Source organism: Melanotaenia boesemani, chromosome 16, assembly GCF_017639745.1.
Source record: "Melanotaenia boesemani isolate fMelBoe1 chromosome 16, fMelBoe1.pri, whole genome shotgun sequence".
NCBI classification, from domain to species: Eukaryota; Metazoa; Chordata; class Actinopteri; order Atheriniformes; family Melanotaeniidae; genus Melanotaenia; species Melanotaenia boesemani.
In genome coordinates, this window is record NC_055697.1 from 3,725,086 (window position 1) to 3,752,175 (window position 27,090).

Sequence of the window (27,090 nt, forward strand, 5' to 3'; positions counted from 1 at the left end):
CTTAGAGTCCGTCTGTGCTGTTTGTTTCAGATCACACTTGTTTCCGTGACTCCAGAAAGTCAAGAAGGAGCTGTGACTGAAGAAAGTCCACCAGACCTCGGTGAGAACTGATCTGCTTTCCTCAGAGAACAGTTTATAGATCCGCCTCTAAAAATAAGGTTGAAACGTCTGTAATGGAGCTTCTGCAGGTCATTTCAGTGGATTGTGTACAGAACTGTTCTTGTTGGACATAAACACGGTCTTTGTCCTGCTTGGACTGGTGACATTAATTGAGTCAATATTCTAACTTATTGTGATGTGGCTCAGATCTGAGCTTAAGTGTCCCAGACCACTGACCAGCCAGTTCAGCTCTCAGAAGTCAGACAGATGTGATGAGATGTGAAAGAAAACCTCCAGACATATTAAGAACTATAAAATCCCCCTCTGTAGCCTTTCTCAAGATTTTACCTGCAGATGAACCAAGACGCAATAACTGAGCTCAATGACAGTAAACTTTCCAATAATGAGGCATTTTACACAGTACTTGTTGGAATTCTGTAGTTCACTGACACAAAGAATGAATAATCGTTTTTTTCAACACACTGAATGTGGAGATACTTCCAGCTGTGATACATCTGGCAGAAAACTCTAACCTATATGCAGAGCTGTGATTATAGTGGGTCCGTGTTTCATTCGTTCATTTAAATATTTAATTTAAAATAGAAAATCAAAAGATGAATAATCAGCTTTCTTTTCATTATTTTTTCCTTGAGAAATTTTATACAAAAAACAAAAGTCATGATATTTTTCACCTTTGATTAGAAGATAAGATTAGAAAAAATTCAACTTTAATATCCAATCTTTTGGATTTTTGTGAGCTGGAAGTTGATAATTTCTTCATCGTAGTCTTTCAACGTCATGGCGGCTCTAGAGCCTTACAGAGATATTATAAAGGAGATATCTGAAACTGGCAAGACGCATGCAGAGATTTCACCAGCGCTGATGCGCACACTTGTTCCACGATGCGTGTTCCACGATGCGTGTTCCACAGTGCGTGTTAGATTCTGTCTCCAACACGTACTAAGGAGAAAAAGACATGCATCGGACACAGATCTGGAGAGGTCTGTACTTCCATCCACGTATGAGGTAAGCTTTAATCAATAGTTCAGATAAGCGATTTGATAAAAAAAAAAGATCAATAATTTGTGACAGATTGTTGACATCTTTAGTAGAGAGTAGCTGCACAAGTAGAATAAATCTGTAAAAGTATGTTTTTACAGACGGTCCCATCTCACGGCTTTCTGTCGTCCAAAGCAGAGCACGCTGGAGAAACAATTACGATAGAATATTAAGTATTTAGGGAACCTACAGTTATGTTTATAATGTGGGTTAATGATATTGATTATCAGTTGATGGACATAATTGATAACCACATTAACTTAAAAACAAAAACAATATTATGATTTCATGCATGACATGGCTTATTGTACATAATGTCATATAAAGAAAACATTTGCATATAAGAAATAAATTCTAAAGTATTTCTTGTTCAATATTTATAGACATTGAGGGCTATTGAGGCAAATCTGGATTCCTGCATTAATGTTATTTTAATGTGTTTTCCAGGGCTGACATAATCTAAATCCAGTTTCTTATCATGCTGAATATATGGGTCATAAACTTCATCTGGATCAAAATGAGAAACTTGGGATGTTCGGAGTGACATGCGTCCTCTTGCTTATGCCACTGTGCCATTTAAAAATAAGCTTGTGATTTAAGTTTACAGGTGACTACAACACCAATGCTACTTTTGTAAACATTTCTGTACAATATATTTTTATTTTTTTTAATTACCAGAGCGAATAAAAATATTTTACATCATTTGTGTTTTTATTTATTTTTGGAAAATAGAATAATTGAGTGAAAAGGATGTGGCCCAAGGTGAAAAATCGAATCAATTATCCCTTAAAATACGCCCCGGTACACCTGCAGGACCAAGAAGCCATCAACATGGCAGATGGACTGACTAAATTTTTCATCTCAAATCTGACAAGTCAAAAAGGTCAGAGTGGACTAGACACTAGTCATCTCTGACTAGACTATAGGCCACTTTGACCAGACTCTAGTGCACTCTGATTAGACACTAGTCCACTATGACTAGACGCTAGTCCACTCTCACTAGATGCTTGTCCATTCTGCCTAGACACTAGTCCCCTTTGACTAGATGCTAGTCTACTCTGACTAGATGCAAGTCCACTCTAACTAGGTGCCAGTCCACGCTGAATAGATGCTAGTCCACTCTGACTAGAGTCTAGTCCACTCTCACTAGACGCTAGTCCACTCTGAGTAGATGCTAGTCCACTCTGACTAGACACTAGTCCACACTGACTAGATGATAGTCCACTCTGACTAGACGGTACTCCACGCTGACTAGACGCTAGGCCACTCTGACTAGACACTAGTCCACTCTGATAAGACGCTAGTCCGCTCTGACTAGAGGCTAGTCCCCTCTGACTAGACACTAATCTACGCTGACTAGATGCTACTCCACTCTGACTAGACTGTACTCCAAGCTGTCTAGACACTAGTCCTATTATGATCAGATGCTAGTCCACGCTGAGTAGGGGCTAGTTCACACTGACTAGACGCTAGTCCACTTTGACTAGACGCTAGTCCACTCTGACTAGATGCTAGTCCTACTATGACTAGACGCTAGTCCATGCTGACTACACGCTACTCCATGCTGACTAGACGCTAGTTCATACTGACCAGACACTAGTCTACGCTGACTAGATGCTAGTCCACTCTGATTAGACGGTAATCCACGCTGATTAGATGGCAGTCCAATTTGACTAGACACTAATCCACTCTGACTAGACGCTAGTCCTACTATGACTAGACGCTAGTCCATGCTGACTACACGCTACTCCATGCTGACTAGACGCTAGTTCATACTGACCAGACACTAGTCTACGCTGACTAGATGCTAGTCCACTCTGATTAGACGGTAATCCACGCTGATTAGATGGTAGTCCAATTTGACTAGACACTAATCCACTCTGACTAGACACTAGTCCTACTATGACTAGATGCTAATCCACGCTGACTAGAGGCTAGTTCACACTGACTAGACGCTAGTCCACTCTGACTAGAGTCTAGTCCACTCTGACTAGAGGCTAGTCCACTCTGACTAGATGCTAGTCCACACTGACTAGAGGCTAGTTCACATTGACTAGGGAATCTTTGAGAAGATCAGGAAGTTAGTGACATGAAGTGTTTAACAAGAACATGAATTTACTTCAAACCAGTGTACCACATAGCTGTAGGCACGATCCAGCATTGAATAAAGATCAGCCCGGGGTTTATAAGCAGGGGAGGTGCAGTAAGCTTGATTCCACTCATCTTTGCTAATTAATCACAGGACACAAGTCCAAGGCTTGGGGATCCACAACAGTATAACCCCCAAGGGGAGCCCCATGGCGACCCACCAGGACGAGTCCAATGGAACCTTTGCTCATGCAGCGGCTCGTCCTCCCCCGACCATCAAAATCCCCAAGCTGACGAAGATGCAGCCTGTTGCCCAGACACCTTCACGAGGCCCCGCCAACAAGGGCCAGTGGCAGAAGACCTACATCCACTCAGACTGTTCAGAGGAGGAAACGGTTGGCCTGATAGTCAATCGGGAGGGAGAGCTCATGCTGGATCTGCTCTCTCCATCACCTCAGTTCCTGGGCAGAGGTGGCCGAGTTCAGCGCATGGATGACAGGATGTTCAAGCCTGCAAAGCGCACTTCGAAACGATGCAGAGACTGGTTTCAACAGAGGAGATCCTTTGGTGGTCCCCAGCCTCGTCTCACAAGCACTTTTGTTCAAAAACATTAAAAGTTTGCAAACTGTCGCATCCAGGCATTGTGCCAAGGGCGCAGTTGGATATGTTGCAAAACGTTAAAAAATTATCAACACAATGTGAACTGGTCTCACATTTCCTGAGTGGAGTGGGACCTCTTCCCAATATAACTGATTCTGTGGAGGATCAATGTCCCCGCGCATGTGCAGTACAGAGCGTCTTGTCCAGTGGCTCAGTGCCACAAGAGGGCAGTCTGACTCCACAAATCGCAGACCAGCCTGTCAGCCCCCTGTCACTGAGAGTGGAGCGGTGGAAAAGCTGCACAGACTCGAGATGGATTCTGAGCACAATAAGCATTCGCCATATGCCCCCCAGAGTGATCCAATCACAAGCCGAGGGGCAAGCGCTTGCTTCCTTCAGGAGGAAATTTCCTGTCTGTTAGAGAAAGGAGTGATATGTGTAAATCCCCATGTACACAGAGTAGATTTTACTCAAGATATTTTCTTGTGCCAAAGAAAGGCGATTGTGGGATGTGGGCAATTTTGGACCTGCGGGTCTTAAACAAACATCTCAGGAAGTACAGGCGATTGGTTCACTTCAATCGATCTGAAGGACGCATATTTTTTTACATCCCCATATATCTGCCGCACAGGAAGTACCTCATGTTTTCATTTCAGGGGAGGTGCTTCTGTTCGGCCTCTCCTTGAGTCCAGGGTTTGTAAAATTCACCGAAGCCGAGGTGGTGCCTCTCAGGAGAGGGGGGGTCAGAGTAGCCATGTACACAAATGACTGGCTGATCGCAGCGTCCTCTCGCCAGGAGGCAGCAGATCACAGGAAGCAGTTGTCGGACCATTTGGTAGATCTGGGCTTCAGGATAAATATGGATAAGAGTGTTCTTCTCCCATCTCAGACCATTTCCTTTAAAGGTCTGTCTCTGAACTCAGTTCTGGCCAGAATAAAGCTGATGGCAGAAAGGGTAAAATCCCTGACAGACTGCTTAGCCCTGTTTTACAGGGGAAACCTAGTCTCACCCAGATTATGCCAGAGACTGTTAGGGCTTATGGCGTCAGCGCTGGTGGTGGTCACATTGGGCCACCTGCACATGAGGGGGATCCAAGGCTGGGTAGCCTCTCAGAGGCGGAGCCCATGGTCTGCATACAGACTGCGGGTCTCTGCAGCCTGCACAGCTGCATTGCGCCCCTGGAAAGGTGCAGGATTCCTGACTCAGGGTGTGCCCATGGGAACTGTACATAGCAGGAAAGTGGTCACCACAGATGCCTCGCTCTCAGGCTGGGGGGCATCTTCACATGCACTCTGCCCATATAAATTACCTGGAACTGCTGGCAGTCCTCTTAACACTGGAACATTTTCTCCCTCTCTTAAGGGGGCATCATGTGTTAATCAGGACAGACAATACCATTGTGGTGGCTTATATCAACAGGCAGTGGAGGTTGAAATCTCTCCACCTGCATTTGCTGGCTCACAAGCTGATAATTTGGGCCAGCAGGAATTTTCTGTCCCTGAGGGCCACTCATGTGCCAGAGGATCTGAACCAGGGAGCAGACCTGCTTTCCAGGGGGAATCCACTGTACACAGAGTGGAAGTGGCCAGACACATCCAGCAGCGTTTTGGTGAACCGTTGATGGAACTTTTTGCAAATCGAGAGAACACTTAGTGCCCCCTGTTCTTCTCCCTGCACAACCTGAGTGGATGCCCTTGCCCACCAGTTGCCTCATGTTCTTCTGTACGCGTTACCGCCCATAGCACTCATTTCACCGACATTAGCCAGGGTCCGAGCAGGGGGTCTGTCGATGATTCTTATTGCATCCCACTGACCATCAAAACACTGGTTAGCGGAGATAACCCAGCTCCTATGGGAGGAGCCCTGGCCTCTATCAGTGCGCAGAAATCTGTTGTCTCAGGCTCGGGGGGGAATTTTTCACCCCCACCTAGAGAGGTTAGCTCTATGGGCCTGGCCCGTGAGTGGTTCAACTTAAAGTCTGTTGGACTTCCTCAGAAGGTCATTGAGACAATCCAAGGTGAATGGGCGCCTTCCACAAGGTCTCTGTATGGATGCAAATGGTCCGTTTTTGAAAAATGGTGCTCTTATCAGCAGGAAGTGTCATATCAGTGCTCTGCGGCTGTAATTTTAGCCTTCTTCCAGGATCTGATGCATCAGGGGAAAGCTTTCTCTACCTTCAAAGTGTATTTGGCAGCAATCTCAGCTTGCCACGTTTGTTTTGATGGAAACACTGTGGGACAACACCCGCTGGTTGGTCGGTTCATAAGTGGAGCTCGCTGTAGGCTCCCTGTCTCCAAGCCCTTGGTCCCATCATGAGACCTCCCTTTGGTGCTGGATGCTCTTGTTGCTCATCCTTTTGAACCGCTGGATAAGGTGGATCTGAAGGTGGCAACTTTGAAGACAGTGCTGCTGTTGGCCCTTGCTTTAGCCAAGCATGTGGGGGAGATACATGCTCTCAAAGTACATCCAGCATGCACAAAGTTCTCTGTGGATGGGGAAAGGGTAAGCTTGCTCCCTAATCCCACTTTCTTGCCTAAAGTGTTGGGGCAATGTTTCCCAATTGATTTGGTCTCCTTCAATCCCCTGCCTTTCCTGTCTGAGGAGCAGCAGCGGTTACATATGCTTTGCCCAGTCAGAGCTCTGCGTGTTTTTATGGATAGAACTTAGACCATCAGGAAAAGTGACCAAATTTTTGTGTCATGGGCTAAAGCCCACTTGGGAAAGCCAGTCTCCAAACAGTGGCTGTCTCACTGGATTGTGGGTGCGGTCTCTTTGGCCTACAGCTCCAAGGGACTGCAGCCCCCAGAGGGCCTGCATGCCCACTCTGCAAGGGGCCTCGTTATCTCCTGGGCTCTGTTAAGGAGAGTATCCATTCAGGAAATTTGTGCCACAGCTAGCTGGGCCTCCCCCCACATTTTTACTCGCTTTTACAAGCTTGATGTCACTCTGTCACCACTGGCCCATTCGGTGCTTAGTCTGGCTCCTGCTGCACAAGGTTGTGGGTGACAGGTTCAACAAATTCAAATCTGCTTTCTGCTCATGCAATCCAGGAGTCAGTATTTCCCATAATGAGACATGAAACGAATGCTATGAAAGAGAACTTTAGGTTACTTGCGTAACCCCGGTTCTCTGAGTAGCATGAGTGAGTGTTTCACCAAGCCACCCTCCTTGCTCTTTCGTAGCGAGGAAGAAGTGAGCTTTTTATCAATGAACGACTTATCAAGTGCCAGTTCCTTATATAGGGAAAGGGTCTCTGCCCTTCCTGGCACTGACAGACGAGCTACAGCCAATCCTGGCTGGAGTAGTGGAATAGGAGCTTCTGATGGGGTCACACCTAGAGCATTCCCATAGTGAGACACTGACTCATGCTACTCAGAGAACCGGGGTTTAGGTTACTGCCTTTTTTTTTTTATTGTCCTGTGTTCATTGTCTTGTCTGGTTTCCTGTTTTATTTTGGTAGTTCCTTCTCTGGTTTGTTGCATTTGGTTTTATTTTCCTGTTCATTCGTTCACCTGGTTCGCATTGTTAACTTACTCCACCTGCATCTCGGTAATTGTCTATCTGTTATATACCCCTTGGTCTAAGTCAATGTTGTCAGATCCTTGTGGTATTTCCCTGAGTTTCTTGGTTCTTTCATTAAAACTTGTTCCTGCACCAGCCTCTCTTAAGGCATGGTGAAACCGAGACCTCATGAAACATAAAGTTAACTTTGACACAACTGCATCGTCTCACTGTGTAGAAACTTTAGACACGCCAAAGAGCGCCATCTGCTGGCTGTGGGTGTCTGATGCATCAGAGGGAAGCTTTGACAAGGCTTCCTCTGCACGTCTGGTATTCTTGTCTCATCTCTGACCAAGTGTTCAATGAAGGAAACGTTTTCTACCAGGAATGAATATTGTCTTCTGTTGTTCATATAAATGCTAAAAGGGGCTGTTAGGTAACAGTGGTTTAGGTAACTAGGTTATGGTGTATTTTCTCAGCTATGTTCGGTTTCAGTCTGCTCCTCTTTTGGCACACTACCTCTCCAGCTTTGGAGAGGCTGCACCTGAATGAAGAATTAAATTGTAATTAACCAAGATTGGTGAACCGCTGTCCACCTTTTCATCTGAGAGACTCTGCCTCTCTGAAATGCTCCTTTTATACCCAGTCATGTTACTGACCTGCTGCCAGTTAGCCTGACTAGTTGTCAAATGCTCCTTCAGGTGTTTCTTTTACATGAAATTGTTTCAACATCTGATATGTTGTTTATGTTCAACTGGAAATAAAATATGGGTTGATGAGTTTTATTAACCATATTTGCATTTTACACAGCATCCCAAACTTTATTTGGAATAGTGGTTATAAGAAACACAAATATTTGAACTAAACATTGAAAATGGGAGAGATCCCCTGCTTGTCTTTACATGGAGCTTATTATATTTTGCCTTTATTAATTCTGTACACTCACTCACTAACTTAATTTTCTTCCACTGGAAACTTTGTTTAGTCAGAAAAAGTGATCACAACTAATGAGCTCATCACTGTAAGAAAATAATCCTAAGATGTTTAAGAAGTGTTTTTAGTAACTGATAATCAAACATGTTAATGTGATTAAACAGTTTTTTCTTGTTTTATGCAGGTGATTGCGAGGCTCACGGTTCACAGCTAAATGAAAGCCCGTTGTTCCTGCTGGGAAAGGTGGTCATGCAGCAGAGTTATGTCTGTGCTCTGATAGCCATGATGGTAAAACCATTTCACACATTTCTTCAGCCAGCTGAGACTGGTTTATTTATGGTAAATCTTTGTTGTTAAATCATCTCACAGACTGTATTTTAACTGTTTTTTAGGTTTGGAGCATCACATACCACAGCTGGCTAACATTTGTCCTGCTTTTGTGGGCTTGCCTCATCTGGATCCTTCGTTCCAGGTACAAAGACTGAGGCCCAGGTCGAGCCTGAGGATTCAAACTGAAAATGAGAATGAGGCTCAAGCTCAGGATGAGTTTCAGACTGAGGAGGAGGCTCAAGTTGAGGCTGAGATTCAGACTGAGGATGAGGCTCAAGCTGAGGAGGAGTTTTAGACTGAGGATGAGGCTCAAGCTGAGGAGGAGTTTTAGACTGAGGATGAGGCTCAAGCTGAGACTGAGATTCAGACTGAGGATGAGGCTTAAGCTGAGGATGAGATTCAACTGAGGATGAGGCTCAAGCTGAGGAGGAGTCTTAGACTGAGGATGAGGCTCAAGTTGAGGCTGAGATTCAGACTGAGGATGAGGCTTAAGCTGAGGATGAGATTTAGACTGACGATGAGGCTCAAGCTGAGGAGGAGTTTTAGACTGAGGATGAGGCTCAAGCTGAGACTGAGATTTAGACTGAGGATAAGGCTTAAGCTGAGGATGAGATTCAACTGAGGATGAGGCTCAAGCTGAGGAGGAGTCTTAGACTGAGGATGAGGCTCAAGTTGAGGCTGAGATTCAGACTGAGGATGAGGCTTAAGCTGAGGATGAGATTTAGACTGACGATGAGGCTCAAGCTGAGGAGGAGTTTTAGACTGAGGATGAGGCTCAAGCTGAGACTGAGATTTAGACTGAGGATAAGGCTTAAGCTGAGGATGAGATTCAGCCTGAGGATGAGGCTAAAGTTGAGGCTGAGATTCAGACTGAGGATGAGGATGAGGCTCAAGCTGAGGGTGAGATTCAGACTGACGATGAGGCTCAAGCTGAGACTGAGATTTAGACTGAGGATAAGGCTTAAGCTGAGGATGAGATTCAGCCTGAGGATGAGGCTAAAGTTGAGGCTGAGATTCAGAATGAGGATGAGGATGAGGCTCAAGCTGAGGCTGAGATTCAGACTGAGGATGATGCTCAAGTTGAGGCTGAGCTCCAGACTGAGGATGAGGCTGAGGCTGAGGCTCAAGTTGAGGCTGAGATTCAGACTGAGGATGAGGCTCAGGTTGAGGATGAGACTCAAGTTGAAGATGAGATTCAGACTGAGGATGAGGATCAAGCTGTGGCTGAGATTCAAACTGAGGATGAGGCACAAATACTGCACACATGCATCAGATATCCTCTGAAAGTCACTTTTCAGATGGTTTCAACCATCTGCTTCCCAGATCATCGGCCTGGGAAGCAGATGGTACATACACAAAGCAGACAGTCATTCCAAGTGACAGTATCTCCAGCTTCACTTGTACACCTTTAATGAGCAGTTCTACTCTTCTTATAACACCTTTCTCTTCTGGTACAACAGTGGACCTTGTAGGAGTGAAAACATGTTGAACGTATTCTTCATATTGCTGCAGTATGAGTTCCTTGATGAAGATGTGTCTGTGTTTCAGGCGGCATGCAGCCACGCTGTGCTCTCCGTTCATACTGCTGTACGGCCTGACTCTGTGCTGTCTGCAGTATGTCTGGGGCATGGAGCTGCAGCCTGAGCTGCCCACCACTGTGGGAACCATGAGCCTGAAACAGCTGGGGCTGGATCGAGCCCAGTACCCCTGTCTGAGACTTGGAGCAATGGTAAGATTTGTTATTCAATAGATGCCATCAGGGATATGAAGCAAAGTTTATCTCCCAAACTTTCAGAAAACTCAGCAAATACAACCACTTTTCTTCTTCAGAAAATATCCTGACTTCAGTGCTAGTATTGTCTGGTTACAGAGACATTTTCCTTCTCTTCTTTGATATTGGAGATGAATTGATTTCTGCTCAAAAGAAAAGAGTAAAAAGATCTGACAATGCAGATTCATACACAATGTGAGACAAACAAGATTTTATCTTGGCTGGAACATGGATAATTAGACTGGTTAATATAGATTTTTTCAGAAACAAAGACAATTACGTCTGATAGAGTAAGATAAACTTCATTATTCCAGAGGGGTATTTGCTTTGCAGCCCACCAGCACAACACACATAAAGCGTAAACAGACACTACAGCTTTAAAGCACATACAGATGAAATTAATAAACCCAACAATGTTAGGGAACATATAAGAACTTAAATATGTTCTGCATTGGAGCAAAAATACTACTTTCCTGAAGGCAGCAGCTGATATTTGGAAAACAGAGGAAACAGAGGGTATGTGCAATTCCAGCATCCTCCCAGACTTTATACAGCAAGAATGTTTCACTTTATACCGAAAGTTTACAGAGATTTAGAGTATGGTTCAAACTCTTCCTAGAATTCAGCCTGACGGACCCAAACCAGCAAATAACAGAAAAGATTAACCTCGACATCGCCAAGCAGCAGCATGAGATGCTACAGTCCAGCAGATGTTAGCAGCCACCAGGAAGCAGCATGCTAATGTAGCATAGTAACATAACTAGCAGGAAACAGCAGTGCTAACTTGTAGCATAGCAACATGACTAGCAGGAGGCAGCAATGCTGATATGTAACATAGCAACATGACTATCAGGAAACAGCAGTGCTAACATGTAGCATAGCAACATGACTATCAGGAAACAGCAGTGCTAACATGTAGCATAGCAACATGACTATCAGGAAACAGCAGTGCTAACATGTAGCATAGCAACATGACTATCAGGAAACAGCAGTGCTAACATGTAGCATAGTAACATAACTAGCAGGAAACAGCAGTGCTAACTTGTAGCATAGCAACATGACTAGCAGGAGGCAGCAATGCTGACATGTAACATAGCAACATGACTATCAGGAAACAGCAGTGCTAACATGTAGCATAGCAACATGGTGGGAGAAACTCAGCTATAAGACCACCAAGCATCGGCATCCAAACCAAACACAGTTCAGACCCCAGCAGTTCTATGGGAATGTAGAAACCAGAACAGCTCTGTCCACTTTAGAGCTTCTGCTAATTTCTCCACACAAACCAGGACTACCTGTTCTACCACATGGACTGATCTCAGTCCTTATCATGTGTCATCTGCACACTTTATGTATTTATACCCTGACATTCTTTTGGATAAAGAGCAAATAAGAGTAGAGCGAGGACTCATCCCTGAGGGACGCTAGAGTCTGTAAAAGCACCATAGTTTTCAGAAGAGCCTCTAACCCTGAACCCAGCTGAGTCTCTTGATCTCCATTCAGAGATTTTTAATAATTTTTTCATGTTTTCTCTGCAGCTTTTGTTTGTCTTGACCTTCTGGCTGCTGTTGCGCCAGTCAGTGAAGGAAAACTTCAGGAGGAAGATTAAAATGGCCACACCACTGCAGAAAGTCACTACAGACGGTCATTACACACAGAAACACACACTTTATCTGAAATATCTGGACCGCATGTGTGAGTTTTAAGTAGTGATGTGAGCAACAGAGTGGGGGAAAGAAAAACTGGATGAATGATGTGGTTGAGGTGGGGAGTTGAAGGAAAATCAGATTAAATGCACCATGTGTTTGTGAAATTGTGACGAGTCTGGATTATTGAAAACTGGACACGTAAGTGGATCCGTGCACATCACATGATTAGATTTATTTAATGGATGGTATGTGAAAGGAGAAATGATGACGTCTGCAAGGTGTAAATCTGTGTGTAAAATATTATAATCTGTGCAGCTTGCAATGTTTAAATTTATTTATATGTCCAAACCGGATTTTCACACACGTGTGCATGAACCCAAAGTTACACACAAAATGGTTTTCACAGTTCACTGATTTTATTACACATTTATAGCAATTTGGAGTCTAATTTAGCTCCATACTGTTTCCTCTAAATTCTGTAGTTATTGATAATATAGCTGATGATGATGATGGGTTTGTCCCTTACAGGACACCGTATCAACAGTCTTATTAGGTGGACTTAACATGCAACTATTAAATACAGAAAACTTGTATTTGATCTTTTTATTAAATCAACTTTAGTGTCTACAAGCAGCATATTCTACACAATCATCTCTGATTTATCAGGGAGAAAAAAGATACATTACATTTTTTCTCAGTAAAAATTCTGTGTTTATTTTTCTTTAAAAACTTGGATGTCTTATCTTTCTTACATTTAATAGAATCATTTGGTTCTGTGTGAGTGGACGGATTTGGACACAAACACCATTCACTATGAATCAGATTCACATTTTGCTGCATGGTGCACGTGTTTTACTCTCAGTAATAACTCACATGATTTCTTTGATCCTGTTTTACCATCTAACTCGTCCTCTGACTCTCAGAAGAGGGCGCTGGTACTGACTCGGTGCTGAAGCTGCTGGGAGGCATGGTGATGAGCTGCTATGCCAAATACTGGATCTATGTGTGTGGAGGGATGTTCATCGTGGTCTCCTTCGCTGGAAAACTTGTTGCATACAAGATCATCTACATGCTGCTGTTCCTGCTCTGCCTCTGTCTTTATCAGGTAGGAACAAACTCGCTCCCGTCTAAGATTTTGTGGCTAAAGATGCCTTTCTGAGAGGAGAGAGGACAGGAGAGACTATGAAGAGCCACTGCTTGGAGCAGTTATTGATCTCAGGCCTTGTCTACACAGTAAGCAGAATTTATTTTAGCAATATGTATTTTAGTCTGGAAGCAGACCTTTCTAGGATCAGCCTCGGAGTTGAGGGGATCTGGTTTGGTCTCTGCTTCCTGGAGCCAGACTGGGAGCCGGTTCCTCAAAGAGGGGTCCGATAGTTGAAATTATTTAAATCTGTAAAAATCCATTTCCAGATGAAAATAAAAATATCCTAAATCCAGAGAAGCTGATTAAAAGTTTGACCTAACTGCCAGCAGATTTCATCTCAAATAGTAAAACTATGATTTTACTTCTGACGTGTTTCAGGATGAGGAGATGCTGATGATTGATTTTAAATCCAGACGCATCCTTCATGTTCCCCAGGTGTACTACTCTCTCTGGAGACATCTGTTGAAGATCTTCTGGTGGCTCGTTGTGGCCTACACCATGCTGGTGCTGATCACCATCTACACGTACCAGTTTGAAGACTTTCCTGGATACTGGAAAAACTTGACTGGTTTCACAGATGAACAGTATGTATTTCAACAAAAACTAAAGGTTTTATGAAGCTGATGATAGTTTTCTCAGACCAAGATAAATGGTTTTAAATTAACAGAGTTCTTCTTTCATATAATCAGAGCATAAAGTTTATCCACCAGTTCAGATTTAACCGTTAAACCTCCGTCAGATCTCCACCAGGTTTGATAGTGTATCTCTGTGGGGTAAACTGTGATGGATAGCTACCCTTTAGGTGATCTACGGAAGTTTTCCAGGCATTTCTATCCCGTCCAGGACGTTTACAGTCCAGCCACTAAATGTTCTTTTATTCAGAGACTATCTGGTAAATCCACGAAGATCCATGATAACAGCATTATTTATCACATTTCATCATAAAAACCTCATAACTACTATGTTGCTTAGAGACCTCTATTTAGACAAGGGCTGTGTCCGAATGTGCACCCTACTCCCTGTATAGTGCCCTATATAGGGGTCACGCCATTTTGTCGGAGTGTCCGAATGTCCAGAGAGAAAAAAGTTACCCACAATGCATCTTGAAAAGTAGTGAGTGTCAATGGTCACTAGACAGCTCAATATAGACCATAATGCATTGCGGGCAGAAGCTCAACATGGTGCAAGAAGGTGAAGAAATTGAGCTGCACAAAATTACTTATAAGCAAACAAAGAAAGAATAAAATACAACGTAAGGAATAAAAATAAAAATATTTACACACAACTTTGGATTGGATTTGTAATGACACCTTGACGCAGGTTGTGGTTGCCGTGGTGACAGCTGGTAGTCACGTGGTTTGAGGCGAGGATAAAATAGGCAACTTTGTGTCCGACTTGTCAAGAGAATGTGTCACTATGTAGTGTGCTATGTAGTGAACAAGGGGTTAGGGAGTAGGGTGGACATTCGAACACAACCCTGGACATGATGATGAAGCCACTTCCTGTCAGACTTTCCACCAATCAGAGAGCTTAGATTGACGGTAACGTCCAGTCAGGAGCAGCCAAAGATCAACCAGTGAGCAGAAAGTTCTATGTGTGTGTGAAAAGAAGAAAAATAATGCTCCTCTATGGCTGGAATAAAGCCAAGAAGACGTTTCTGATGCACGGTGGCGCCACAAAGCAGCTGAGCTGGAGTTGGTTTAGTGAGGATAGCAGGTAAATAGTAGCAGGAATAACTGGAAATGAGGAAAAAGTGGAAACATGGAAATAGTTTCTGTTGTGTGTTTGTTTCAATGCCAATATTTTTTCTCCTGAAAGCCAAGACTTCAGAGAACGATGAGATGAGAAAAGACTTGGTCACTGTTGGTCTGTGTGTTATTTCTACAAAGTTCTGTTAGTAATAAATTCTGCTTTCTTCTTCTGGTCGGCCTTTATGCTGCTTTATCTATTCATACATTCATTTTACATCATTTTACCTCCCAGTCTGACAGCTGCTACACACTGGTTTATACTGGTATTAAAAGCTTAAGTTAGAAAAAAAAAACAGAATTAAAGTAAGAACATTTCTGTTGGTGTCTTAAGATTTAATGTGGTCATTGTTTTGTTCAATTTTCATTTTATTGAATTTATATAGATATGGACGGAGAATAAATGCTTGTGTATGTGTGATCCTCAGGCTGGCAGCGATTGGCCTGGAGACCTTTGCTCTGTCTGAACTCTTCACCAGTATCCTCATCCCAGGGTTCTTCCTGCTGGCCTGCATCCTGCAGCTGCACTACTTCCACAAACCCTTCATGAGAATCACTGACCTGGACCACGTCACCCCAAAACCCAAGTAATACAAAGTTTTTCCTCTAGTTTCTTTATTCGTGTCACAAAGTCACAAAGCAATGCAATTGTATTCACTTCTTTAAGCTATTTTCCCTCTTTTGTTTCTTTCCTGCCTGTAATTGGAGTTAAATGTAGGATGTTTTGTATGAATAACATGAATTCCAGCTCTTCCAGTTTCCTTGGTTGTCTTTCAGCTGACAGGCTAGATTTCAGGCCCATTTTCACAGAGCAGTCACACAGCAGCCTTATCATCCTGCAGCAGATTGTCCCTCTGAACTTTGACGCAACCAGTCCAGCTCATTTACCTGTAAACCAGTTCTTATACATAATCGCCTATCAGAACCGGGATGGAAAACCTCCATCAGGACCAGAACTGGAAAGGAAAACCTCCACCAGGACCAGAACCGAAAAGGAAAACCTCCATCAGGACCAGAACCAGAACCGAAAAGGAAAACCTCCACCAGGACCAGAACCGGAAAGGAAAGCCTCCATCAGGACCAGAACCGGAAAGGAAAGCCTCCATCAGGACCAGAACCGGAAAGGTAAACCTCCATCAGGACCAGGATCTGGAAGGAAAGCCTCCAAAAGGACTGGAACTAGAAAGGAAAACCAGAACCGGGACCAGAACCAGGTTGGAAAACCTCCATCAGGACCAGAACCGGGAAGGGAAACCTCCATCAGGACCAGGACCAGGACCAGAAAGGAAAACCTCCATCAGAAGCTGGACCAGAAAGGAAAACCTCCATCAGGCCCAGAACCAGAAAGGTAAACCTCCATCAGGACCAGAACCAGAAAGGTAAACCTCCATCAGGTCCAGGACCGGAAGGAAAACCTCCATCAGGACCAGAACTGGGATGAAATGGATGCATGATTCATCCAGGAACACCTGCTGAGAGAGCCGTAGAAATACAAGTTAACTGTTAGAACTATCAGATTTATCAGAAAGGAAGGTTTGAAGGTAGAGAGGGAGTCTGCCTCCTGAACCCAAACTGGGAGCTGGTTCGGGTCAGATAACTGAAGGTTCTGCCTCCCGTTCTACTGTTTGAACCTCTTGGATCCAGCAAACCAAGTAAAATTGTAAAACTGAAAGAGTTCAGCTGCTGGTAAATGGGGCCTTTTGAGTTTCAGCAATGTTCTAATAAACCATGTTTCTCATTAACACATTTCATGTTCAGTGTGTTGTCACACTCAGCTTTGCTTCTTATTCTAACGTTTTAACCAGAGGGAATGAAATAATCTGCTTCCAGGAAGAAGAGCAGTGAGAAGACGGAGGAAGCTTGTTCCAGTAACGCAGAGCTGAACGCTGAGGAGGAACCTGAGGACGAAGGTAGGAAAGCAGACAAAGGACAATGAACCAGTCATCCACAACATGATGAGGTCACTTCCTGTTAGCAGGAAACTAAGCCTCCAAACGGCAGCAGAGTTGTTAACCCTTTAGGCGCCAGAGTTTTTAGAGTTTTTAAGGGAATCTGAGAAAAAATGTTGAATATGAACCAGAGCTGATTGTGGCAGTAAAATGACTCTTATTTAATCTAATTTCGTATTGTGGCTTCACAGGTTGGCAGCCGTTGTAGATTCTATAACTTTCCCTATGAACCATGACACGTTTTGGCTTTTGAGGTTTTGGCATATCATCCTGAGACTAGTGAGCATCACTGAGTAGAAAACTGAACTTTTTGCATGTCTTCTCTTGCTATTTCAGGGCATTTGATTTTTTAAATGAGAAAGTTATTTTTGGCCATTGTTTGCCTGTAGAAAACGTTTTCACTTAAAATTACTATGAGAAAAACAAATAGAGCCATAAGAAATGCAACAGATATTATTTCATTTATTTAATGGTTAATATTTATAGGCAATAACTTATGAGCTGTGTTAGTTCCAGGTTCAGTATGTGCAACAAGGTCATTTTAATGAGTTTTTAATGAACACTGAGCCAGACCGGCCCTCAATTTGTTCCGGGTTTTCCCATTTTGGCCTGCTGTTTGAGTTTGACATCGCTGTTTTAGAGTGATGAACTAATTTTGCTCTTCAAAATTATTCTGAAAAATTCTCAAAACAAACTTCTATTGTGTCCACGGTTTCTCCCGTATATATACTAATTATGCATCAAAATGTAGTCATTTGTCTCGTTTTTCACCAAATGTGACCAGCATTATGATAAATCTTACCGTTTTCTCGCCAATCCCCTGAGAGCAGAGTTCACCCACCACTAGCTCCATTAACTCCCATTTATTTTCAACTCAGGTTTTTCTCCTGAATTCAGGAGGTGAATTTTTAACCTTCCATATAACCTATACGGCAGACAGTGGAATCATAGAAATGACATCTGTGCATAGAGCCGACCCTTCCACTGCTCATGCTTCTAAAAGCTTTTCAACACAACCACCGTTTGTGGTGCGCCGAGCCTGAATTCAACTGGAAAAGAGTAGAAGGCATTGTCATAGCAACATTAAAGAAGACACCGTCGTCATAGCAACATTAACAGTCAAGTTTAATTGTGTGTGTCTTGTTGGAATCACACACACACCTCCAGTGAACACTGGTAGTGACACAGCAATGTCCTAATGTGATGTCACATACTGGACATTGAAGCGTTATCTGCTATAGAAACAATATGGTGATCGAACTTGTGATTTACAACCCCAGTTTTTACCCTCTTGGTTTGTGTGCACTAAGCATTTATAACGTGATTTAAACTGTCTCCTCTCTCCTTCTGCCTTCCCTGCCCTCGTACAGTGGAGCTGTCGCCCAGTAAATGGGGTCTGGTGGTGGACAGGTTGTTGGTGTTATCCCGGAAGTTCTCTGACAATCTCGACAGAGTCCAGATTTTTCTCTGGAGGTTTTTGGAGCTTCACATCCTGAAGATGGTGGCCTTTTTCACTGTGTGGGTTGCACTTCAAGAGGTAACAGCAGGATGGATGTGTGCTGTGTGAGAATGAAACAGCTCAGCATGCTGAACAGCTGCTTTTGCTGTTATTTTGACTACAGTCAGTGCTGTTGCTCATTTGTTTGTGCAACAGTTGTGATCTTTATTTACATCTAAAAAAGAAAAAATGGAAAATTGTGTCTGCAGCCATCTGTGATGAATCTGGTTCTGGTGGTGTTGTGGTCTCTGGCGATGCCCTACTGTCGCTTCAGACCTATGGCCTCCTGCCTGTCCACCGTCTGGGTGTGTGTCATCATTGTCTGCAAAATGCTGTACCAGCTCAGAGTAGTCAACCCTGACGACTACTCCCATACCTGTGACAAGGTAAGACACATCAGACTCTCAGCAGGTAACACACTTGTGCCGGAGCAGTGGGAGGGATCAAAAGTTTAACTTTCAACATCTTTTGGGAGCTGCTAATAACCAGTTTAAATAACTGTTTGTTTTGTACATCCCTTCAAAAAACTGGTTTCAGAAGATCAATGCAAGACCTAACGTTCCAGTTCAAGAACAGCATCGCAGGTGTTTTTTTTTTTTTCGCAGCGTGGAGTACCTGAAAAGAAAGTTGTCCACTTTGTGCTGCAAGGACCTGTTCTCCTTGTCGATGGCTTTAATGGACTTTTGAAAGTTTGAACAAACCTGTCAGCTAACCCATTTTTGCTGGATTATAGGACGCCAGTGATTTAAGGTGCTGGATGCCATTTCTCTTCATGAACAGACTGAACTCCTCATAAGTAAATTGTGGTCCGTTGTCACTCAAAAATTAGTTCAGCTTAGCCATTCTGACAGAAAATGGGCCTAAGAGCAGCTATAGTAATTTCTGAGGTGGTCGTCTTTGTTTCTTTTGGCCATTTGGAGTGGTCGTCAACTGCATTCAGAAACATTGTGTTTATAAATGGCCTCCTCAGCTGATGGAAGGAGGAAAAAGTTACGAGCCAATGAGTCGCTTTGATTTCTTAAGTGAGCCTTGTTTAGCACTCTGATTTGATACAGGACTGAGAGGTCATTCAGCAAGATCCCTGCAATTTTCCCACAGGGAAAATCATCAAAGTTTCCCACGGGCTCTCCCTTGGCGATAGGGTGAGAAGCTTGGTGATCCGGGAGAGGCTCAGAGTAGAGTCACTGTTCCTCCACATTCAGAGGAGCCAGATGAAGTGGCTCTGTTACAGCGAGTAAGCGAGACACAGACCAACCAGAAGGCAGAGGATGGATCAAATAGAAATGGGTTTTTAATGAAGGTTAGAGTTGAATCAGGAAACAGTCTAGTCCAAGTTCAGAATCCGGTGACTGCATTGGGTCACAGCTGACCAGACAGAACGGGTGGGCAGGCAGAGCGTGGCATGGAGCCGGTAGGAGCTGGAGATGAGCGAACGGATCCAAGTTGGGCAGGGCTGGCAGGATCCGTAGCACCAGGAGTCTAAGCATAAGACGGATATTGTTAATTACAAACAGAATCAAAAGCAGAAGACTAGAGAGGTCACAATATACCAGATGGGTAACTGGACGATCCGGCGTGGAATGTAGAATGATGGTGTTTAAGTACTGCAGTGGCTTGAATGATGGATGAGATCTTGGTGGGGTGATCAGGCCAGGTGAGATGATTGCTGCCTTAGAATATTCTGGTAACCCTCCTGGCCAGGTACAGACATGACACACAAAACAGACAGAGGGAGCCAAACACACACACTAGGGCAATCCGGGAACCACACACACAGGGGAGACAGACAGGAACCCTAACAGGCTCAGGCATCTGGTCAGGATACCTCCTGGACGCCTCCCTGGTGAGGTGTTCCCACCAGGAGGAGGCCTCGGGGAAAACCCAGGGCACACTGGAGGGACTTTATCTCTCGGCTGGCCTGTGAGCACCTCAGAACCCCCCCTGGACACGACCTGACACTGGATAAGAAGAAGATGGATGGATGGGTGGAATTCGGTGGATGGATGGATGGATGGATGGATGGATGGATGGGTGGGTGGGTGGAATTCGGTGGATGGATGGATGGATGGATGGATGGATGGGTGGATGGATAGATGTATGGATGGGTGGATGGATGGATGGATAGATGGATGGATGGGTGGGTGGGTGGAATTGGGTGGATGGATGGATAGATGGATGGATGGGTGGGTGGGTGGAATTGGGTGGATGGATGGATGGATGGGTGGATGGATGGTGACAAAACACAACCAGTTGCACAGGGACTAGTATTACACAACAGTCTAATGGGTCGTGAAAGGTCATAATGGGTGAGTACCTCGTCAGATGTTATCAGTCTCATCGTCTCATTGATGGCTCTGTCACATTCTGCCGTCGCTCCCATGTCGGTCCGTTTTGCTGTGGTGCATTTAGCGGGTGCAGCAGCATGGCAAGATTTGGAAGACACTTGTGATAATAGTTGGTAAGGCCCAAATATGACTTGAGTTGTGATACATTCTCTGGTTTGGTGCCTGAAGTACTTTTTCCACTTTCTCACGTGATTTGTGTAGGCAATGCTTGTCACTGGCATGTCCACAGTATATTTTTTCCTGGAAAAACTCACACTTGCTTCTGACTGACCAAAAAGTGGTGGTCCTCCATACTTCAGAACATGCAGTTCCAACTGCTGTGTGTTTTCCTTATATGTCACTTCCATTTGCAGTTTGCCTTTAGGACACACTTTTTCACCAGTGTTTGTCTTGAGCTGCACACAAAGCCTTCAACAGTTTTAGTGTGGAGAACACTGATGGGGTTTTCCTTTTTGAGTTTGCTTGTTGTCCAATGTCTGTTTGCACACACTCTCTACATGCCCTGCTCTGTTACACCTCCTACATTGCTTTTCCCTAAACCAGCAGTCATTTGCATTATGGGAGTTTTTTCCATATCTGTAACATTTGTGTTTTATTCAGTCATGGATATTTTATGCAGCCCTCTCTCCGCACTCTTTTGTTGCAGTTCCAAAACATCCCTTTCTACTGTCTCCACTAACACTGCAATTCCAGTGCAAGACCCTTTTCTGAAAGCAGCCTCTTTTGCATGCTTTGTCTGTAAATACCACATACAAATCTGTGACGCATAGAAGTCCAGTTCCAAATTCACAAAACTGGGCATGTTTGTGCAACTGCGCAGCAGACATATATGCTCTCATCCTTAGACTGGTTTCTGTTATGGAAACGAAACCTCTCTGCTATCACTATGGGTTTGGGGTTAAGATGGTTCTTTAATATATTCACAATAGTTTGAAATGTCTGAGTGGAGGGATTTTCAGAGGGATTTTGTGGATCGGGCTTGTCGGCAATCTGTTGTGTCTGTGAAGATTTAAAAAGAAATAATATTTGAGACGACTCAGCAGTTTAGTGGTTAACAGTAAGAACAAGTTTTTTTTTTACAGCTTTTTGGTATAAATGCTGACAAACTGTGGAACAAAGAACTCATGTTGCGGTGCTAAAGGAAATGGGTACGGTGGCCGACAGGTGCAAACGCGCTGCAAATACAGAAACAAACTTCCCATCACTTCTGTTCTTCTCACCATTGCCTTTCTCTCAGGTAAAATCGCACCGCGGGCCCTAGAAACCCAGAGACCTCCGTTGTGTCAGTGAATTTGCCGGGTTTTCTTCTTGCAGTTGTCTTCATTTATGCAGCACGTTTCTGTATTTGCAGCGCGTTTGCACCTGTCGGCCACCGTAAATAGGTCCATATATAACAAATGTGAATTAAATACCAACATTTTTAATGGGAAACTTGCAGCAACTTTTTCTTTTCTTTTTCTTTTGGGAGAAAATTTCTTGTATAAATGATGATGAGCCAGACGAGGCTGAAAAACTGAAGAACCATGTAGAAAAACCACATAGTAAGACTTGATAACACCGTTATCCGGGCTTCTCAGGATAGAAAAGAAAAACATGTCTGAGTGAAGAAAACCATGAATCTGCATGTTTTCATAATGAAATCATGATAAAAAATGATAAAGCTGAAAGGTCTGGACCACACATCCAGACTCCAGCTGAATCCCTCTACTCTGAGCACTTCTTTACAAAACACCTTCACCATGACAAAGACTGAAGCGTGGGGCATGTCCTCAGTCCAGCCCTGCTGGTTTTTGGAAAGCCTGGAGGATGAAGTGTTGTTTCCAAGGCAGCAGGATGTTGACAGCAGTGTATCTTATGTTATGGCTCAGGGTGACATTGGAATAAAGAGCAGGTGACAGGCCAAACATGCCGCTTGGATCTCGTCATCTTATTTTTTCTTCACAGCCTTTAACAAACGACACCAACCTGTTACCGGAGGAGATTGAGAAGTCTTCACTCTACAGGGACCCGATAGATCCAGCCAAATGGTTTGGCATCAGGAAGGATGACACTGCACTGGGATATAGTAAGGTATGTAACATCCATGTTGAAGGAATAAACTTTTATATGATGTAAATGACACTGTCAGTTAGAGCTCTTCTCCATGTTTTGATGAACTCTTTGCTGTGATGGTCCTTCAGTAGCTTTTCTGATCTTTGAGCTTTCAGTCTGCTGAAAACTGTGGTAAAACTGTGGACCCAGTTTTACCTCCAACCTCCAGCGGTACAGGAATGTAAGCTGGTGGGTCGCCTGCAGAGTCCGAGGCAGGATCAGTTGTACAGACATTACAAAGCAAGGCAGCTTCATTAGTGCATCATGCTTGATGTACAAGACAATTCAAAGTGTTTCAACATTAAAACATCACAGTGGGTGCAGAGGATGCATTAAACTGTGCATTAATACACACTTTAAAAGAGCTAAAAAAATTCTACAAACTAGAATAAGAGATAAAATGCGGGAATGAAACGTTAGGAATTAATGGTGTGTCTGATAAAAGGCAGCAAATACGAAAGTTTTTAACCTTGGCCCAAGGCAGCAGAGTTCCTGCAGACCTGCAGGATTCTGGGAATTTGTTCCATGTGAGCAGCATAAACGGTGGTGATTTGACCCTGATGAGGAATCTGATTGGTTCGTAATGAATCAGGAGATCCTGATTGCTTTGTAAACTAACAGCAGTTTACAGTGATCCAGTCTTTAATTTGATCCAGTTGATCAGAGTTTGGATCGGACTGTAGTCTCCTATTGAGATGGTTATGTAGATATGTGTGTCATCAGCATAACTGTGGTAACATGTTTAGTTGTTTTTCAGAGTGGCAGCATGTAGATGTTGAACAGCAGTGGCCCCAGGATGGAGCCTTAGGGAACTCCACAGGTTATTTTGGTTCCTGCCTCAAACCAATTAAACCAATAAGTCCAACCCAGTCTTCCAACTGGTCTACTAAAATGTTCGGGTGGATCCAGTACGACCAGGACTGAAATGTTTCTGCTGTCTGTGCTTAAGCGGGTGTCGTTAAAGGCCTTAACTAGAGCAGTCTCAGTGCGGTGGATGAAAACCTGACAGGTGGACATCAGGACAGGTATTTAGTGTCAGGAAGTTGTGAAGCTGAAGGACAGCTTTCTTTGTTCTTTTATCTTTACATTTTGACTTGTTGTGACTGGGTTTTTTATATTGGTGTTTTACTCTTCGTAAGGTTAATTTATATCCCACTCTTCATGTTTGTGCATTTTTTTGTTCTTCTACGCCTGTTATTATGTTATGTTATGACCTCTCCTATGTTTTACTGCTAACAAATCTACCTTTGGGTATTAATAAAGTTATCTTGACCTTTTTCTACAGTCTTACTTAGAAAGGAGACTGGTTATCAGCTTGTAGCTGCTCAGTTCCACCTTTAATTGCCACTGCATTAAACAGGACCAGATGTGTTTTTGACCAAATATTTTAGGAAAACCACCAGTCTTCATGTGGTGTGACATTACATTATTACTGCTGTAGGTACATTTAGGCTTGCAAATCCCAGTGAAACTCTGCCAAAGTCAGGATCTGGTTTTCAGCCTATTTCTTTCATTTTCCTGGTCTGCTGATATAATTTCTGTCTGGATTTTTTTCAGAACCATTTGATTGTACTGATGTTGCTGGTTTTTGAGGCAACTGTGCATCGTCACCAAGCTCACCATTACCAACAGCTCCAGCGATCCCCACCTCTCATTCCCTCCCTCTTCCCTTCTGCTAAAAGAGACACTTTAGACAAAGGCCTCATACCTTGTGTCAAGTACCTGCTCAACTACGCCTTTTACAAGTTTGGATTGGAGGTGAGTGATTGGAGGAGGCTCGCAGGTGAGCACTGCCTGACCAGAAAATAAATCAGAATACTTCATTAATCTTGGAGGAAATTGTGTGTACCCAGTCGCTCCGTACCAAGGAAAAAGAAAGGATAAGATAAAAAAAAAAAAATCAAAATACAAAAAAAAATACAGATTAGTAGCAATATCTATATAAACAGATCCAGGATTAATCCTGCCAGTGAGTATAGTGTGATGGCCACAGGTAGGAAAGATTTCTTGTATGGTTCAGTGGAGCATTGAGATGGTATCAGTCTCTCACTGAACGTACACCTGTGACTGATCAGCAGGTTGTGAAGCAGGTGGCAGGTATTGTTCAGTACTGTCTTTATTATGGACAACATTTTCCTCTCTGACACCACCATCAGAGAGTCCAGCTCCATCCCCACCACGTTACTGGCTTTGTGGATCAGTGTGTTCAGTTTGATTGCAACCCTCACCCTGCTGCCCAGCATGCAGCAGCATAGAGGATAGCACTGGCCACCACAGACTCATAAAACATCCTGAGCAGCGTTTGGCAGATGTTAAACCACCTTTGCCGCCTCAACAAATAGAGACGACTCTGGCCCTTCTTGTAAAGTGCAGCAGTGTTCTTAACCCAGTCCAGTTTATTATCAATATGCACTCCAAGGTATCTGTAATCCTTCACCACTTTCACATTGATGCTCTGTATTAAAACAAGTGTCACTGGTGCTTTGGATTACCTAAAATCCACCAATGGTTCCTTGGTCTTTGTCACATAAAGATCCAGCTCACACCATGTGACAAAGGAGTCCACAGCAGCTGGATATTCCACCTCATCTCCTCCCCTGATACATCCACCTACAGCAGTCATCAGAAATTTTCTGAAGGTGGCAGGTCTCTGTGCAGTAGCTGCAGTCAGATGTGTAGAGGGTGAACAGAAAGGGGGAGAGGACAGTCCCTTGTGGTGCTCCATTGTTGCTGACCACTGTGTCCGACACACAGTGCTGCAGGTGCACATACTGTGGTCTTCCAGTCAGGTAGTCCACAATCCAGAACACCAAGGAATCCTCCACCTGCATCACTGTCAACTTCTCACCGTCGGCCTGATGGTACTGAATGCACTGGAAAAGTAAAAAAAAACACAACCCTCACAGTGCTCGCCTGCCGGTCCAGGTGGGTGTAGACACGATTGAGCAGGTAGATGATGGCATCCTCAACTCCAAGACGATGCTGGTATGGGAACTGATGGGGGTCCATATGTGCTCTAATGGTGGAGCTGATCTAGTATGAGTCTCTCAAGGATCTTTATGACATGTGAAGTCAGTGCCATGGGTCTGTAGTCCTGGGTGCCACTGGGACGTGGGGTCTTTGGTACAGGAACGTGGCATGACGCCTTACACCGCACTGGGACCCGTCAGACTCATCATGAAGATGTAGTGTAAGATTCCACAGAGCTGGGAGGCACAGGGTTTAAGGACACAGGGATTCACCCCATCCGGTCCTGCTGTCATGCCTGAGTCTTCTTAGCTGTTTCTCAACCTGATTACATGTGAAGCTGACAGGTGAAGGAGGTCAGGTCTATAACCGGAGGCAGAGGTGCAGTAGGAGAGGGAGGGAGAGAGGATGGTGTGGCGGTGGGTTTCAGGCTTGCTCTTGACCAGTTGGAAGGGGGTTGAGCAGTCGCTTCAAAGCATCCCTGTAATTTCTCCCAACGCCTCATCCGACCATCTCCTAACAGCACTTGTGGTCACCAGCTGCCTCTTCACAACAGGCGCATAGCATGAAGACAGATGGATGAGGTTGTGGTCTGATCTACCCAGTGGGGGAAAGGGGGAGGAACTGTTGGCATCTTTAGTATTTGCATACAACAGGTCTAAAGTTCTCTCCTCTCTGGGGGGACAGTCCACGTACTGCACAAAGTTTGACAGTGTAGTGTCCATGGAGACATGGTTGAAGTCACCCGAGATCACAATTAAAGCACTTGGGTTTTGAGTCTGTAACCGGGTGATGGTAGCATGAACCGTGTCACATGCAGCAGTGGGGTTGGCAGAAGGAGGGACATAAACCACCACTTGGATGACATGGGATGTTTCCTATGCATATAATATGGTCTAAGACCAACAGTACACAGTTTAGTGTACAGTCCACAGCTTCGCTCTTTGATGGTTATGTGGGTGGGTCTACACCACCGGTTGTTGACAAGAACAGCAAGCCCCCGCCTCCCTGGCCTGGACAGTGTGAAAGCCAGCGATGGATAGGTTGTCATCAGGAATATTCTGATGCAGTTATGTCTCCACAAAGCACATGAAGCTACACTCCCGATACTCCCTCTGACTCCGGGTTAGTGCTGTCAGCTTGTCCATCTTATTTGCCAGTGACCTCACGTTCTAAAAGACGGGAGACACGGCTTGTACCTTTTCCTCTCTGTACGCCTCTGCTGTCTCGCCGCCTCCCTCTTTCTTTTCTTCTGTCCTTCTCCTCTGCATCCTCAGTGTGTTTCCTCCAGTTTTCAGCCGGTAAGTCCATGGG

General features: G+C 44.1%; 1 protein-coding gene across 1 annotated transcript in view; it reads left to right on the forward strand.

The window, feature by feature from the left end:
* Positions 1-27,090, forward strand: part of piezo1 (piezo-type mechanosensitive ion channel component 1) — a 103,905-nt gene that overhangs the window by 40,216 nt on the left and 36,599 nt on the right. Inside the window, 13 exon segments of the mRNA XM_042010406.1 lie at positions 31-100; positions 8,466-8,569; positions 8,674-8,753; positions 10,160-10,340; positions 11,921-12,026; positions 12,955-13,136; positions 13,614-13,762; positions 15,355-15,513; positions 16,757-16,836; positions 18,246-18,412; positions 18,583-18,759; positions 22,663-22,788; positions 24,367-24,567. Coding sequence (XP_041866340.1) covers positions 31-100; positions 8,466-8,569; positions 8,674-8,753; positions 10,160-10,340; positions 11,921-12,026; positions 12,955-13,136; positions 13,614-13,762; positions 15,355-15,513; positions 16,757-16,836; positions 18,246-18,412; positions 18,583-18,759; positions 22,663-22,788; positions 24,367-24,567 — 1,782 coding nt within the window.